At 38.8% G+C, this 18,031-nt stretch overlaps 1 protein-coding gene across 5 annotated transcripts in view; it reads right to left on the minus strand.

Moving 5' to 3' along the window:
- Positions 1-1,303, minus strand: part of LOC147890662 (NAD(P)-binding Rossmann-fold superfamily protein) — a 96,281-nt gene extending 94,978 nt beyond the window's left edge. The window contains exon 1 of one of the 5 annotated variants that reach the window (XM_087390576.1): positions 790-895. Coding sequence is in view for 1 of the 5 variants with exons in the window: in XM_087390573.1 (XP_087246699.1) it covers positions 922-1,071 (150 nt within the window). In the remaining 4 variants the exon portion in view is untranslated. Of the gene's footprint in view, positions 1-428; positions 451-696; positions 719-789; positions 896-921; positions 1,072-1,243 lie in introns of those variants that run through there. The other 4 variants (XM_087390578.1, XM_087390574.1, XM_087390575.1 and 1 more) reach the window with 4 other exon arrangements.
- Positions 1,304-18,031: the final 16,728 nt, after the last annotated feature.

Consider the following 18,031-nt stretch of genomic DNA (forward strand, 5'->3'; position numbering starts at 1 on the left):
ATACATACATACATACATATATATATGGCCACAATCAAGCATCAGTTCAAGGCACAGATCAAACTGTTTCAGCAGTTCAGTCCACAGTTTTCTTACAAGAGCCTATATAGTGCTTGTTTTGAGTCATATCTCTACTCTCAGTTCGGTTTCTACATCTTTCCATTCTCTCACTCACGCAAGCACCCTGCAATACGTGGACAATACTATCCTCAACCTCAGCCTTTCAGAAGTGATCCTCATCATTGGATATGAACAGCATTGAGGCCTTGGTCTATGATGGAGCTGTTTCCAGTTTTGGAGTCTTGCTCCGTGCTAGAAGTTGCTCTTCATGGTAGGAACCTTAAGAGAAAGGAACTTTGGAAGGACTTAAGCAAGTCCAAAAATCACAATGTCTCCAAAAATCTTAGGTGAAGAGAATGAAAACACACAGATTTGTCATCGACGCAGAGAAGAACAGCATAATTTTGCGAAATCTGCCGCGCTGACAGCAGCATAAACAATTGGCGACCAGCAGCTTCTCACAAAAAACTTCTGGTAGACGACAAAATCAACCACAGTGCTGCCTGGCTTTCTGTAACCAGCTTCAGCAACGCGGAAGCAGCAAGCGCCAGAACTCCCGGGCAACCAGTGGAAATTGACTTCAGCCAAAAACAGCTGCTGGGAAGTGCCAACAGCGACAAAACGAAAGAAAAATACTCGACAAACAGAGCGGCTGCTTCTGCGAAACGCCTTGGGCAACTGACAAAACTCTTCACAGGTCTTCAGACGACTTGTAACAAAAAACGGTACCAAGGATCAGAGAGATTCGAGACAGATCTCTGTGGAGGATGGCGCTTCAGCGACTATAAAAAACCCGTAGAGGCAATAATGAATTGAGAAAGCACCAATGCTCCTGCATTTGGGGAATGGCTGCGGATTTACCACATGCGTGGGTAGACAAGAAGCCATAAATCTCCGGACCGGACCTATGGTACGAGAGATCTCCGTAAAGTAGATGATTACGAATGTTAAGATGAGTGGCAGATCCAATGGCAAGCAGGAGGAGATTAATGGGCCGGTTACTCGGTTCATCAGCTGGAGAGATGAGCAAAAAGCACAGCAAAAACACGTGAGGGTGGTGCAAGATGAGTTACTAAGTCAGGAATTTCATGAGGCAAAATTGATGGAGGCTGTGAATGCAATGCCACAAGACCTCTATCACAGGAGAAGCAAGCACACAAAAGAGAGAGGGAGAAGGACCAACCTGAAAGAAGCTTGGACAACTTGGAGGGGTGAGAAAAAGATGGCTTCTCACAATAACATTCAAGATGGCTTCTCAAATTACAATCATGAGACACTTCCTTTCTCCTTGGGGCCTCCTTCCACACAACCCACATTCGTGCATGTGGTCTCCTTCCACTCAACCTAGATCTGTGCATGTGGGTGCGAGACCAGATGTATGCCTCGGTTCACACACAGCTAGCTGCTCACGATGGCATCGGTGCGTGACCGAGTCCACAGTTTCTCGTTAGATCCATTCAGCCACCTCGGTGCTACTTGCACTAAATCAAATGTGAAGCAATCAGATACCATCGCAACTGTGTACGATCCATTCCATTCAACAGGGAGAGCAAATGCAAACACACGCACTTGGGCGCGGTGGCCATTAGGGTACCTCCAAATTAGCTGCAACAATCATCTCTAGCCAAGGTTAATGCAATTGTCCATCATTTGATAGCATAAGAAGAGGACGAATAAATTTTGACAATTTTGGAGCAAGCCATTCAATTACAATAGACTATAACTACTTGGATATTGATAAATATATGCAAAGTTCTCTATTTGAAAAGCATATGGAGCATAAGTATGTTGCATGCATTCAAGTAGAGGATGTGACAACAACTAAGGAAAATTATGCTCAGTTAATGGTGATTACAATATTCAAGGGGAAAGTTAAAACCAAAGAGAAAGGAGATATGATTCAAAAGGATCCAATTCATGGAGGAAATCAAGATCAAAGTAGAACATGGGTAGTAAGGAGCATCAAAAATTTAGAAGATAAAGTAGAAAAATGCCCCAAATATTCCACTTGTGCAATCTGGCCAATTACTTAAGGTTCTCTGAACCTAAAATCATTTCAAGAAGATGTCAAGAAGTCCAATAAAAAAGGCTTAGATACTAAGGAATAAAAGTCCAAGAAGGAAGCACATGCAAGCTTCTCTGATTAGCTATTTCAAGCCTTCTTGAAGGCTTAGTTACATATGACTTTGGATATAAACTTCTAAATTTGGTTCTAGCCTTCAAAAATGATTTGGTTGTCAAAGCAGAGCAAAAGTCAGGCTGCATGGGGAGAGAAGAATAAGCGAAGGAAACACTATAGAACTTTGAGAAGGATTCAGAAATATAGCACTTTGTGGTGGAAGATGTGGCTTATAGGGTTCTTATAATTGATGTGCAATTCAAAAATTAGACTATCAGAAAAGTTTTCCTAATGGGAGGATCAGGGGTGAATATTATTTCATAGACTTTATACAAACAAATTTGCCTAAATGAATTGCTACCAACACCATTTCAGGTTAAGATGGTAGATCAAAGGCGGATTAAACCTTTGGGAATATTAACAGAAAACGGGTTGGAAATCATTGTCTAAAGTTTTTTAGTTAATTTGGTGGAGATAGTTGGTTATATTTTTATTGTTATTAAAGTTTTTAATTTTCACATCAAGTTTTTCATACATTAGGGAAAGTTGCCTTCGTATGAAGTGCCACATGATAGCTACTCAAGTATGGCCCCTATCCAAGGTGTCGTACCATGGGGTTAATTCATGGATGATTCGATTGAATAAAAATTATGATTACATCAAAATTGGGAGGAGGGAAGTATTGTGAACTACATTAACTTCTTTTAAAGGTCTCTATCTAATGGTATGTAATGGCAAATAGAGTAAACCAAATGGGTTTAACTCTTTATCTCTCTCACACACACACCCTAACCGAAGTGCAAACCACCAAACAAAACACACACACACCCCTTACTCCCCCCCCCCACATATAATTGCCACAAAAATTAAGCATGTGGGATCACACACACATGCAAGCAATGGATGTGCACACACAAACACGTGTACACACCTTGGGGAGTTCACTAAGAAATATGTAAGTTAGCATGTTAGTTCAAGAGAATGGATTTTCATTCTTATAGAGTTACCATAAATATACATACATAAGGCATGTACGGGGTATTTAAAACCCCTTTTGTTGAATGCAAGTGATGTCGTAAGGGGTGGGATGTGATGTATGGGAGGTCTACGTAGTGAATTCCCCCCTCCCCCCCCCACCCCACACACACACACATACAACGAGTGCACACATAGACATATGCATAGCGTAGTAAATTTCTATGCTAACACGAAACCTTACTTTTATACCAATATTCTTATGCTACGACTTCAACCTTAGTAAGGAACTAGTTCTTGCTAGGTCAAGGCTACAAGGAGATAATGGTATTATAGCAAGTAATTGTTTCTCATAACATTGCATATAGTGATTGCATATTTAATTGTATATCTTTGATGGTGTATCTAATTATAAATCTCTGATGGAAAAAGTGGATTTGTATCTTTTGTTCAAGGAAATGTACCCAAAGATGAATGGGCATTTTAAAACTTGAAGCCTTATTTTGAGCACAAGATCAAGGATCACTACACATGATGTTCCATTGCACACGTTCAAATGTCCTTTTTAAATGATGCCTCAAATCACATGAGAAGTCTTGCTTTGGGATTGCACATGAGGGTTCCTTAAATCCCATGAGGAGTCTTGCTTTGGGATTGCAGGGCATACATGTCATTGTGCTTCTGATATTAATGGGCATTCAAATGGATGCAAGTCTACAAATAAGTCCTACAAGGGTGTAACTTGTCCAAAACTCGTAAGATCTTCCTTCCATGAGCTAGTTCTCCTAATAGTTTTGACCAAGGAAATCATTGAACCTTTGGTAGAGGGTATTCCTAACAATAGTTTCAACGAGGAAATCGTTTGATAATGACATATGAAGGACATCATGACACACTTGGTAATGCCTTCTTGGTTGGAGACAATTTTGCAATGAGCGTAGAAAAGGACAATGTAGAAAACATTGACTCTTACATCATCAGTGCATAAAAGAGAAAGAAATTGGCAAGGAAGTTGTTCAATATTGTTGTGAAACATCATTGTGTGAGGCTCCTTCATAGTGAAAGGGATCTTTTATGCAAGAAAAGATTACTAGACCTATGAATTGCATAGCCAGCCAAAGCTATTCATCTAGTTTGAGCCATCAGGGTCCAAATGGTCTGACACATAATAACAAGAAATTATTTAGCTTGTCACCTAAGGAAAATGAATGCATGTATAAAAGCATGCCTTATGAACTTTAGAGAAATCCCAACACTTGTCTCCATTCTACGAAACTCTGTTTTATTTCTACTTTCTATCAACGCTTTCCTTTTTAATGAAATTTGATAGCATTGATGATAAACTCTCTAGTACTCTTTAGTACTCTCTTGATAGCATTGATAAGAAACACACACTTTTCTCACGCTCTTTCTTTTGTGAAAATGGTGCTTCATTAAAGAATGTATTGTTTCTTTCTCTCTCATATGGGCTTTTCTTTTGGATGAAACCACTATTTCATCAAAGCATGTATTCCCTTAGAATACAAGAAGAATGATTAATTAAACAATGTATTGCTGATAGGGTGAGGCCAGATGTTGGCTATCTAGAGATCATGAATGTTGTCAAGATAGTGGTAGAGCATTCTATTGTTTGTTTGTTAGTTGTCAGCTATCTTTACCAATGGAGGTTGAAAATGGTAGAAGAGTCTATTGTTGGTGTTAGAATCGTTTGTATATAATTTGTTCTTTTATTTACCCTTTCAATAGTTTGATATAGGATAATATTTCTTAACTACGTATTGTACAAATGATGGAAAGGCAAGACAAAACAAGCTGAGGTACAATAAGATTTAGAATAAGGAGTATGCTAACAAGTAAACAATGAGATCACTTTTCATGTTGATCTCATTCCATAGGATATGGAAATGAGATCAACATGAAAAGTGGATTACAAACAATTTTAAGTGTATTGGAATACCAATTTGAGAAGTAATTCTATGAAGATAGCAGGTGAGTGGTTTTCTCTAAATGCAACCAAAACTTTCCCATAGAGAGAAAGGAGAACCTTCTGCTCATAAGATACATAGTGAGTCAAAGGAAATGTCTCCTACTCTCCCATACAATCATAGCTAGTTGAGATACAAATGACCCCCCAAGCAAGCATTTGGGTAAAGATGCATATCTTCAAAATTTGAAATGCAAAATCGAAATGTTGGGTAATAATAGTAAGAGAAAACTCTTTTATTATTTTTGGATGTTCAATATAGGCAGAAAGTTTTAGAGTTAAAAGAAACATCATAATGAGTCTGATGGAAATTGGGATGAGTGATGATTGGTAGGTCCTCCAAGAAGCCAATGTACCCATTAAACTCTCATTAAAGAACTACCAAGGGGCATGTAGATAGAGAGACCAACATGTATCTACTTATAAAGTGGTGGATACCGATAAAGAAAGAATAGCTCTAGTGATAGAAGGATTCAAGAGTGAAAGATTGCTAGAGTATGAGCTCAATAGAGTATTGTGGGACAATGTGGGAAGAATTTGTTGCAATGGAGAATTTTGAGACATATACCATATCTCTATCTAGCAAGTCCTTTCAAACAAATACTCTGTCAAATGTTTATAGAATAGTCAATGATAAGATCAACCCTTTTTTTTAACAAGGAATGTGGAGAAAAGCTACTCTTTTCGATAATAGATATATTGTAGACTTTTTTTTTAGGGTTCACAAGTCACACCAATAGAGTTCATCCCATCCAATGTATTCAGCTTTATATGATAAATATATATTTATTTTGAATTAAGAGAGAACTAAAAAGGGTATTATTGATTTTGCACTATTGATTTTGCACTTACTGATAGCAGCGGCAAAATTAATAACAAAAATGACATGTATGGACAAAAAATCCAAACTAATAATCAACATCTTATATAGCACAACCCCTCCAATGTCTTCAAATTTATATGATGAATATATATTTTCCCTAAATTAAGAGAAAATTATGGAATGTATTATTGATTTTGCACACGTACTTATAGCAGCAAAAGCTAATAACAAAAAGGGCATGTCTGGACAAAACAAAAGTAGTAACCAATATCTTGGAAAGAAAAGTGAGCACAAAAAAGTACATCTATTCTCATTTTCTTTTTACAATATTGGGGTAAACTTGTCTATGGCTTCATATAAATACAAGAGAAGGGGAAAAATATAAGTTTGTCTATGTCCAATCCTAGTAACATCTCCTTCTACCTCTTTTTAGGTAACTCCTCACAACATACAATAACTATGTATCTAGTTTTTCTATTGATGATGTGTAATGCATGAACTCAGTGCAATCTGCAATATACACCACCTCTATAATGGATCAATAACTTTTGTTTTTAGCTAGTGCCTGAGGTTTCTATCTTGTGAAATTTGGAAATATGAGATACAAGCTTGGATTGTTTCACATGACCTTGTACGAAGTGTCATGAAATATGATTGTGCAGGCCTCAATCAAATCAGGATAGTTGGCCCAAATGGACTAGAGATTCTTGTGGAAGACTAGATTATGGTCGATGAAAATATGTGATTTTTCATGCAATTGCTGGCTATGACTCATTTTAATTGCTTGCAATGGTTTGGAAAGAAAAATTTGAGTATTTGATCCCCCTTCATCAATCAGTAGTAGCTCCAAACCCAAAAGCTCAACGTCCGTGCATACTAGGTGGTTCAAAGATCGAGCATATCATCATCCTCAAGTAAGGGCACTGCAAGTAGTACATTTGTCAATGATGATGAGTGTATGCGACTGTTTGTGTATCTTTGGTGGCTATGGAGGCATTGACACATTGTATCTTTAACGAATCGTCCGCTTGGCAATTGCAATCTACACATCTACTTCATCCAATTCCTTTTCCTTGTCCATATAAGCATGCTATACATGAGGAAATTTTACTTGATGAAAAATTATGATTGAGTTTACAATCATACTTTTGGAAAATTCAGTTAATACATCACCTACGTTTCCTTTATAAAGGTCTCTAGCTTGTTGTATGATACCACACCAGGAGGGTTCATGTACAAGAATGTTGTTTCTAAGCCTATTACATCATCTTTAAACTGTACAATAGAGGAGCATCAATAAGTACTATGCTCTACCTCTTCAAAGGCTTTTTATGCTATAGACAACCATTCCCTTAGCCTTGCCATCACTTGGAATGCACTCCTCATTGCAATGAAGGCATGCTTTGCACTCTCCAACATCTCATTTGCTACCTTGTGTGTTGACATGGCATTTTTGAAATTTTTCTTCACCTTGCGAGGATATCTACCAGCAAAGACTTAGCTGTAGGGCCAACTTGGGCTTCTTGTGGTCATAGAGTGCATGCATTGTCCATGAATGCACCTGTGGTGCCACTAACAAGGTCATTGAATTGCTCACTAGTTTCATGGGGGTCACTTAGATAGTTTGTGAGAAAGCCACCTTCTGTTAGGTTATTTCATTTATCTCCCCAAACATAGCCCAATTCATTGTCTTGGTGCACACTTTTTTGACAAAGGCTCTTGCAAGAGGTATAGGCTTTAATGAGAAAAAATCTACTATGATCAAGCAACTCGTTTCCATTTCAATTTTGTCACCAAAATTTCTACAAGCGTTATTGTGAAGGGAGCTTACAGATAGTGTTATCAAGTACCTCATCAAGATTTTGAAGTTATCCTAAAAAGTTAAAGCTAAAATTTGTTGGTAGACTAACCATCTAAAGAATGTTTAGAGTATTGATGGCACTACATAAGTCTTTTGCTAGCATCAGCCCCCCCTATAACTATATATATATAGAGAGAGAGAGAGAGAGAGAGGGGGGGGAGGAAGGGAGGGAGGGAGGGAGAGGGAGAGAGAGAGGGGGGGGAGATATAGCGAGATGAACTAGAGTGTCATCATAGACCATTTCTTCGTGAGCCATCTCTCAAATGATTTTCAGTCCTGACCATTCAAAAATGCACTATCCTTTGATGGAAGCCAAGGTAGCATGTATTTTTCACAGCATGCTACCAAGTTGTGTGAATATGTAGCTTCTTCTTTGTGAAAAACTCATTTAGGCATGCTCTCTCAAACTTAGTAGACTTTTGAAGATATCCAGCATAGGAAAATCTAAGTGATTCCCCTTGTTCCCTACCATGAAGGTCCACTTGGTTTATGAATACACCATAGAGATAGCCTATGTATGCTACCACAAATCTTTGATACCAATAGCAACACGACATCTAACAATGAGATGTGAGCTTTTTGAAAATGAGATTAATCCCAACAAATATGAGATAAGAAGAAATGCACAAAAGTAAGGCAAAGAGCAAGTTTTCTAGCAAATCCCCTTCATCATCTCATAGTTGAGGATTGAACCTCATCTTTGCTCAACTTGTTAATAAATCAAGTTTCAATTCTTGGTGTGTAAGACCTTGTGAAATTCTGCAGGACTATCTTGCCCCATAGCATTCCAAGAAGCTTCTGTGTAGTCTATATAAGGCTTGCTCAAACTCCCATATCAATTGGAATGGTTTACAAATATCACCTCCCAACTCCAATCCCCAAGCTGATGAACAAGAATGATCTAGGATGTCCTTGAACATAGGATACATCCACTCCTCTGATTGAGAGCTATAAATTTCTAAGACCCTTGCTCCAAATAATAATCTACTTCGCAAATATAAACCGATGATGCATGTGCTAGTTTAAGACATGATAAAGAGATAACAATAGGCCTGAGCTCACAATGTCAATAACCATTGACAATATTAAAATCCAATGAATCATCAAACCTTTGCCTCCAAATAGTAAACTACTTCGCAAACACATAAACTAAATCAATCTTGCATATGTTAGTTTAAGACCATGTTCAAGATAAGTTCCCATGAAAATTGAGATAGCAATAGGCCTAAGCTCACAATATCAAACTCCCCATTGACAACGTAAATCTAATTCCCAAAACATAAACTGATCCAAACTTGCATGTGCTAGTTTAAGATCATGATCAAGATGAGTTCCCACTTAAGGTGAGATAACAATATCCCTCAGCTCACAATACCAAATTCACCATTGATAAGGTTACAATCCAATGAATCATGGAAGCAATAGGCCCAAAGCTCCAAAGCTGCTACATCCTATTAGGCACAAATACTTGTTACACATGCACTCGCCCTTTGTGTGTGTGTAGTTTGACTTATTGCTACTTCTCATAAGGAGTGTGATGTTGATTTATTGCTACTTTACATGGTGATAGACCCACAACCTAACCTAGATGTTTGTAGACATTTATCCCTCCTTACTAACTAGGGTGTCCCATTAGGTTGCCCCTGAATAACATTAAGAAGGAATCTGATTTGCTTCCCATGTAGTGGCCAGCTTGTTTCCCACATGGAAGCCTCATTCCTTCCCCGTATCAAACCGTCTTGCTTGCTACCCATGTGGCCACCATCTTGTTTCCTGCATGGTAGCCTCATCCCTTCCCCCTATTGGACCACCTGCCCTCATACATGCCTTATAAGGTGCCAAGGCTCAAAGCTCTCCTCATTTTTGGGACTTATAGGTGGGGCATTGAACCTCTACCATCAACACCCTCTCAATGACACACCATGGCTTGATACCAACTTTGTCAAGAATGGCTCCATTAGCTCCTTCTTAGAAGCTCTCAAGAACGTCTTCTTTGTCTATTCTTGTATCCCATACCTCCATTATCTCTAAGGACTTCTCCAAATTGTTCATGAACAATCAGATATTGTTTGGAATACTGTCTCCATTAGCTCCTTCTTAGAAGCTCTCAAGAGCATCTTCTTTGTCTATTCTTGTATTCCACACCTTGAGTATCTCTAAGGATTTCTCCAAATTGCTCATGGACAATCAAATATAGTTTGGAACACTCATGCAACATATGGTCCAAGTTATAAACAATCCAAAGTATTTAGAATCCCAAGAGGCCAAGATAATCATCTAATTGTCCTACTTAGAAGATAGGGACCAAACAACCTTGTAAGGTACCAAAGGTCATGGGTCTATTTCAACCCAACATACAACCAACACCATCTGCATCTTGGTCCTTAGTTCCTTACACGATGAGATCCTTGTTACTCATCCACAGTGATCCCCACTAGTAGGAATCACTCCATCAATTGGTCTTCCCATAGGCATGCTTATTTCTCGTCAATCCTCTAGATCTCATGTCTGCACCACAAAGGATTGATAGGATCATCCTTCGATCTTTACAGTATCCTCCAATTAGGTTGGAGAAGCCCCTTGATCACCTCCTCTAATTAGCAATCTGAACATGTCAAAGTCTTCACTGCTAATCTCAAGAGTAATCTTATATAGCCAGTGTCAAAAGCCTCTTTAATTGAATCCCTCTCTGTTTTTGTATAGAGGGCTTTCAACCTTCACTCCCCAAGCAACTAAGAGCACCTATGCAAACTCTCATATCAAGGAAATCTATTGAGATCCAAAATGACACATATTAAGGATACATACCGTGGAGGCTTGTTTGGTGATGCTTGCCATTGGAGGAAGTTAGGTACCTCCCAAAAGTACCCTCTACAAGATCTCTATGAGACCAAGAACTTAAGGAAGATCAATGTGCTTCAAAAATTCAATGGATCAACTTGAAGATAGATGGAGAGTTAGCCCATGAATTCTTGGTGAAGCTGAAGATTCTTACGGATAAACTTAGAGTAGCAGGTCATAGACAATCAACCATCCTAGTCAATAAGCTTTTGAGGTGCTTCTAAGGGTTGGTAATGGCTCTCACCATTTGTGAACAAATGAGGGCTGGTAACAACTCTCTTAATGATAGCACCACATCCCATTGAGATAGAATTTGTAGATGTAGATGTGATAGTGTTCATGGAAGACAATGAGAACTACAGCATAGACCTAGAACTTTATGGTGGAGGATAGAAGGTGTTGCTCGGCTTGTATCTTGACCTCCAAAATCTCCAAAATCTTATTTGCAAACTGGATTGAGTCTAGAACATTGGTGTACTCTTTAGTTCAAGTCATGAAAACTCCAAAGTCTTCAGACTCCCAAGGCACCAATAGAACCATCTATTCATCCCCATCAAAAAATAAAGAAAGAATAGACCTGCAAGGCCCCAAAGATCTTGGGTCTATTTCAACCCAACATATCACTGACACCATCTGCATCCTCATCCTTGATTCCCTACATACTGAGATCCTTGTGGCTAGTCCACATTCATCCTCTCACTGGTAGAAATCTCATCATCCATCAATCTTTCATGAGCATGGTCATTTTCTCCTCGATCGTCTTGATCTCAAGTCCCCATCGAAAGGCTCTGACAAGATCATCCTTGAGTCTTTCCAATATCTTGCAATAACTGGGCTTGCCTAAAGAAGCCTCCTAATTGTCTTTGTTGATTACCAATTCAAAATTTTTGTCACTAATCCCAAGAGTAATTTTGTAGTAGGTATGGACACTAATCCCAATAGTAATTTTGCAGTAGGTATGGAAAGCCTTTGCAACAATGAGAGATCCCCTTCTATCCATACGTTAGGCTTTCACCCTCCACTCTACAAACAGCTGCTGAGAGAGCCTATACAAACACGCATCCCAATGAAACCTCTTAAAATTTCCAAAGAAGCATATTGAGGATACATGCCCTTGAGACTTGGTTTGGTGATGCTTGCCGTTGGAGCAAGCTGAGTTCCTCCCAAAAGTACCCTCTTCTTTCATGCCTTTGTGTAAGTCTATGCACATGCTCCCCTCAATGACTTCAAGGTCAATATTTGAGTGAGCATCTTCCTCTTTGAAAGTGTACTAGACTAATCTATAGTTCTCATGGCTCACATAAAGAAGACATCCTTGACATGTTCATGAGAGATTTGTAGAGCAGCTAATGGAGAAGTTCTTTGACAGAGTTGATGCCACTGTTTAACATAGGAGGGATGCTTCTATTTTTTCTAGTCACTCATTGCAGAACCAAAAACCTACAATCTACAAGGACCCTCCCTTCTTGTGAACTCAAAAGATGTAGAATCAGACTTCAACTTTTAGAAGACAAAAATGTATATTATCATCTGAGAACAAATTTTATTTTTACTTCAAAGTGATTTGAGCAAATTTCAAAAGTTTATGCTTGTTTCTATGGATCTTCAACACATCCAGGGCGAAGATGCCTAGAGAGTGGCTCACCCTTAATGGATTACCAATGGAGGTTGTTGCATCCTACATATGTCTAGGATTACTTTTCTCTTGCTTGATTTTCAAGATGAGACCAACAATGTAGGCTCGCCTAAGTAGGGGCTATGTTGTGCTTGCTAGGCTTGAATGACAGTGCTTTAACTCTCACTTCTATGATCCTCAGATGAAGTCTCTTCTCTTTGATGCCTTGGCCCACCCAACAGACATGTATAGTAGTTGATGTTGGGGGCCTGATCTATTAGAGGTAGATTAGGCTTGAGTAGAGATGCTCCAAGTTCTCTTATTGGCAAGGATGATCCATAGTGAGCTATCAATTCCACATTTGATCATTTTGGATGCATTTGGGTCCCCTTTGGACTAGCTTGTAGTTCCTAGGTAACTCCTTTGACCATAGTTTAGTATCATGAAGGCATACTTTGATTACTCTTGGAAGTTATAATGGGCTTTGACAACCACATGGCATTGCCATTATATATGCTTTCTCATATGTTGGTAGTAGAAGACAAGGGGGATATCTAAAACAAGTTTTCATAGTTTTCACAATGACTAAAACAAGTTATCTTTAGAAGGAGTCCATGATTATGTCAAACAACTAGCTATGTACCGCATCTCAAACAACTCATTGCAATGGAGAACACTTTTGAGACGGAACTGATGAAGTCCAAAAGAGTAAAGGAAGATGATATGGTGGAGATGAATCTTGGGACAGAGGTAGAATCCAAAATGGTTCATCCCAGTGGGGTTAAAAGTGATGATTCATTCTAGAAAAAAATTTAGGAGTTACTGACTCCCTTAAAGATGTCTTTGCATGAAACTATACAGAGATGAAAGGTATTGATCCCCATTTCTATCAACATCAAATCAAGAAGGATTCAATTTTGATCTAAGCCCAAACATATCAGATGAATCTGAATTACGCCAAAAGGGTGAAAGAGGAGTTAGACAAGCTACTCTAGGTTGGATTCATCTATAGATCCAATTGATCGGTCAAACTAGTCATCACCAATAGTGGTTGGTCTGAAAAAGAATCACAAAATTAGGGTCTATGTAATTGTTTAAAAAAAGTATCACAAGCTCTGGGTTTGTGTGGATTATATTAAGGTTAATGCCACAATTGTCACGTATCCATTCCCATTGCCATTTATAATTCTCTCTAAGATGCAGTGGCCAGACATGATATGTATTCTAGTGGTTACGTTCAAGTCCAAATGGCATCAGAAGACCAGGAGAAAGACCATATTCATAACTAAATAGGTTGTTTTTTCATCAAATAAGCTTCATGAGGGTGTTCATAAATTACTTCAGTGTCCTTAAGCAGTCAAGCCAACATTTCAATCATCTGGCATTGTAGAGGTTCCAAAATGAGCTTGAATCTAACAAAATGTGATGCTTCTTGGAAAACTTGTGTCCAAAGAGAGCATTACTGTTGACCCAACCAAGGTAGAAGCAATTTGGAAGGCCCAATTGCAACCAATTCTAAACAAGCTTAGAAGTTCTTGGGGCAACTTCAACGATATAGCCAAGTACTCTAGCACTTGGCTCATGTAGCAGTGCCTTTGAGTCAACAACTAAAGAAGATCAAATTGAAATGAATATATGGATGCAATGTCGAATTCAAATGCCTTGAGCTAATGCTGGCTGAAACTCCTATTGTCCATCAACACATTGGGAATCACCTTTCCTTGTATTTATCAATGCATTAGATGTGGCAATTGGAAGTGTCTTAATAAAAGTGGCCCCACCCCAGTCTATTATGTCAGCCACATGCAAAGCAGAACTCCACAACTCATAGGAAAGACATAATACCTTTTTATTCCAAAAGAAAGAGGGATTTATATTACTTCCAACATATACAACTTGTTTGACTAATAAAGATGAATAAAAGGAACCTGAGATAGAAAGAAAAGCAAATCATACATCAGTATAGACTGAGGGTCTTTGGTCTTAGCTTTGGAGTCTCTAATCAAAGCCTTGCCATCTTGAAAGACAACCCATTTTCCTTCTTTTTTGGCTGCGTTTACCTTCCTAAGCTCTGAGGTCTTAGTCTTTAGCTGAGCATTTGTGAATTCATCTGCCATCCACACACTTAATCCTTTCAGCTTATTCGATTATTTGACAATCTAAGTTCTTTCAAAGGTAAGGATTGCATGCACTCCCGCTTTTCCAATCTTGAACTCAAGGTCTTCCCATTCAACTCCTGGTAAAGCTTTGCTGATTTTCTCACAAGTCTCTTCATAAGAGTCTTCCATTTAGAGAGAATAGAACTCCAATAATGCCACAAGAAAATCATGTGTCAGAGAAGATGAATAGAACAATCATGGAGCATGCAAGGAGCATGAGACTACACATAGAGTTGCCCTTACGGCTGAAGCAGTGCATACAACTGTTTACTAGATTTATAGATTGCCTTCATGTTCCCTAGATGGTGGCATTCTAGAAGAGGCATAGACAGGTAAAAAGTTTAACTATTCCTTTGTGAAGGTTTTTGATTGTTTGATAAGGAATTGAGAACAAAGCTTGAGGCAAAATCGAAGAAGTGCATCTTTATTGGATATGGAGATAGTGAGTTTGGTTATTGTCTGTGGGATTACGAAGTAACAAAATCATGTATTCTATGAAACTGCCATGTATAAATATCACTTGCTGAAAAGGAAGAAAGAAAATGCAGATACTAAATATACAACTCTTGAAGACATCATAAACGATGAACTTTTAAAGGTTGCAAAAAATGACAATGTGCAGTGAGTGTGCAGTGTAGCAGCAAGGACCTCAAACTCCTCCAAGTGCACTTAGAAGATGTACGAGCGTAAGTAGACCACTTGAGAGATTTTCTCCTTCTTTCAATTATGTTCTATTGACTAATTCTAGTGAACCAAAAACATATGAAGAAGAAATGCAGATACAATCCAAAAAGGAGTGGGAGCAAGGCATGAAAGGGGAAATGGTGAACTCTTTGCTACAAAGCCACACTTGGGATGTGGTTCACTTGCCTATGGGAAAAATAACATTGTAGAATAAATGGGTTCACGGCGAGAAGGAAGAAGATGGAGAAAAAAGGAGGTACAAGGCAAGGCTTGTTGTAAGGGGTTTTACACAAAAGAAAGGTATAGACTTTGATAAAAGATTCTCCCTTGTTGTTAAAATGACTTCAATCAGATTTATTTTGGCTGAAGAGGACTTGCATCATCTTGAACAATAAGATGTGAAGACAAATTTCCTTTATGGGGATTTAGAGGAAGATATTTGTATGCAGTAGCCACAAGAATGTAGGTTAAAGGAAAGGAGGAATTGGTATGCAGGTTGAAGAAAGTTTGCATGGCTTAAAGTAAGCTCCAAGCCTATGGTATTTGAAGTTTGACATATTTATCGCAAAGTAAGGTAACAGTAGATGTCATTCAGACCACTGTATTTATTCTCAAAAGCTAGACAATGGTAGATATGTGAACTTGTTTATTGGTAAGTTGATGACATGCTTATTACAGACTCTAAATGTTGGATATAAATGTGCTCAAGAGAAAGTTGGTAAATGCATTTGCAATGAAGGATTTGGGTGCCGCAAAGCAAGCATGAGAATACCAAGAGAAAGGAAAAATCACAAATTGACATTGCCTCAGCATGACTACATTGAAAAGATATTGGAAAGGTTTGAAATGCAGAATGCAAAACTTATTTCTACACCTTGGCTAATCATTTCAGATTATGCAAGGATATGTGTCCCAAGACACAAGAGGAGATCGATTATATGTTAAAGGTTCTATATGTATCAAAAATTGATAGCTTATGTATGCAATGGTATGCACGAGTCTAGATATTGCACATGTAGTGGGGGTTGTGAGCAGATTTATGAACAATCTAGGTAAAGAACATTGAATGGCTATATAGTGGATTCTCATATATTTGAGAGGTATGACTACTCTTGCATTATGTTTAAAAGGTCAAACATTTCTCTACAAGGATATGTTGATTCAAGGTGATATAGATGGAAGAAGGAGCACCCAGTATGTTTTCATTGTAGGTGGAACATCAATAAGTTGGGTTTCAAAGTTGCAAAAGGTTGTTGCACTTTCCACAACAGAATTCAGCCTTCCATTCAAGAACCAAACATATATAGCTTAGATATCATTTCATCCGATTTGTTTTGGAGGATGGACTTTTGAAGCTGAAATAGATACACATAGCCAGAACCCTACAGATGTGTTGACTAAGGTAGTAACCAATGAGAAGTTGAGCTCTTTCTCAATTTCAATTGGTCTTCAAGAATGAGGAACAATATAAGAGATAGTCAGATCCAAAGAATTTCGATGAGTGTAGTAACGGTGGAGTTACTATGATCAGTCCTCCAAAGGTCACTTTTTGGCCGTGCTTTGGGCCTATGCATGTTTATATCCACTTTATGAAGGGGTGTTGTAAAAGGGGAAATCCCCCCCTAACCGGCCCCCCAAAGCCAAAAATACATGAAAATTGGTGCATTAATTGTGTGGTAAAATTTTATAAAATAATGGTGTGGCTCATATAACATCAGAGTAATAGATATATTGCTTGTACCTTATACCTACTTCTTGGCTTGATAAGAAAAATGCAGAACTGGTTGTTTCTCCATGTATGTAGCCCACACTGGGTGAACCACATACATCGGTGTGAGCCTCTCTTTCTCTTCCATTATGTGCACTTTTTGTATTGCGTATTTTATGCATTCCCACATTGCTCCTAACACTATGGTACTCCCAAAACACTCAGCCTATGTGTTCCTAATGAGCTTACGTGGGCCTCATTGCCATGCCTAACAAACACACCTCCAAGCTATACCTCTTGGATAGACACGTGTGAAGCAGTGAATGCCATAAACTCTTGACCTCCTTGCTACCTTGATGTGCATCCAATGGTGAGGCCCAGGGTTCTCTTGACTCCTGTTCTCTTTGTTGTCATGGAAGATAGCCAAAGGATGAAAATTTCCAAGCGCTTTGATCCCTACAGTAGCCATCTCAATTGCTGCACATTTGCACCCCTCCAAAGGATGTTCATGCAGGCTCCAAGTAGTACTAGTCTACTCCAAAGCTGGGTCCTAGAGAGTCATTTATACCCCCTTTAGGGGCTCTTTTTATAGGAGCTAGGAGTGCCCAAAAAATGTGACTATTCAGACCTACTAGGCCGACTCAGTCAATCGTCGACCCTGGCCACCTTTGGGTCTATTGGATCCAACTTGGTTTTGTGGGCTAGCCATTTGGTTGGTCCATTGACCAGCCTAGTTGGGCCCTATATCTACCCATTGTAGCCTCATTCCTTCTTGTTCTCTTGGCTCAAAGACTACCCTACACATGTCCTCTCTTAGACGACTTGTTTCTAGGCCTCTTGTAGGCCCTAGTACTCCTTCCAAGGTTTCCTATAGGCTACTCTCAACAATCATACCTACCCGTACATCTGTGCCACATGTCTCGGGTCCCTTCTAGTCATTTCAACCTATCAAATATGTGATTCTCTGCTCCATACATTCCTTGAACATTGCATGGAAATTTCGTACAACACTAGGCCTCCTTGATAGCCCAAGCACTACCAGGTCCCTGTCTTGTGTGGATACCACATGGTAGCCTATGTCATTCCCATGTAAGAGCCACATTATCCTTACGGCCACCTCCCCCATGCTCTCCTCATATGGGGGCTTATAGATGGGGAGGTGACTTCTCCAAAATTCCCTCTACTCTCTATAGTTTATTTTA

Source organism: Dipteris shenzhenensis, chromosome 19, assembly GCF_047967505.1.
Source record: "Dipteris shenzhenensis isolate YYH24624 ecotype China chromosome 19, Dip_SZ_1.0, whole genome shotgun sequence".
Lineage (NCBI taxonomy): Eukaryota > Viridiplantae > Streptophyta > Polypodiopsida > Gleicheniales > Dipteridaceae > Dipteris > Dipteris shenzhenensis.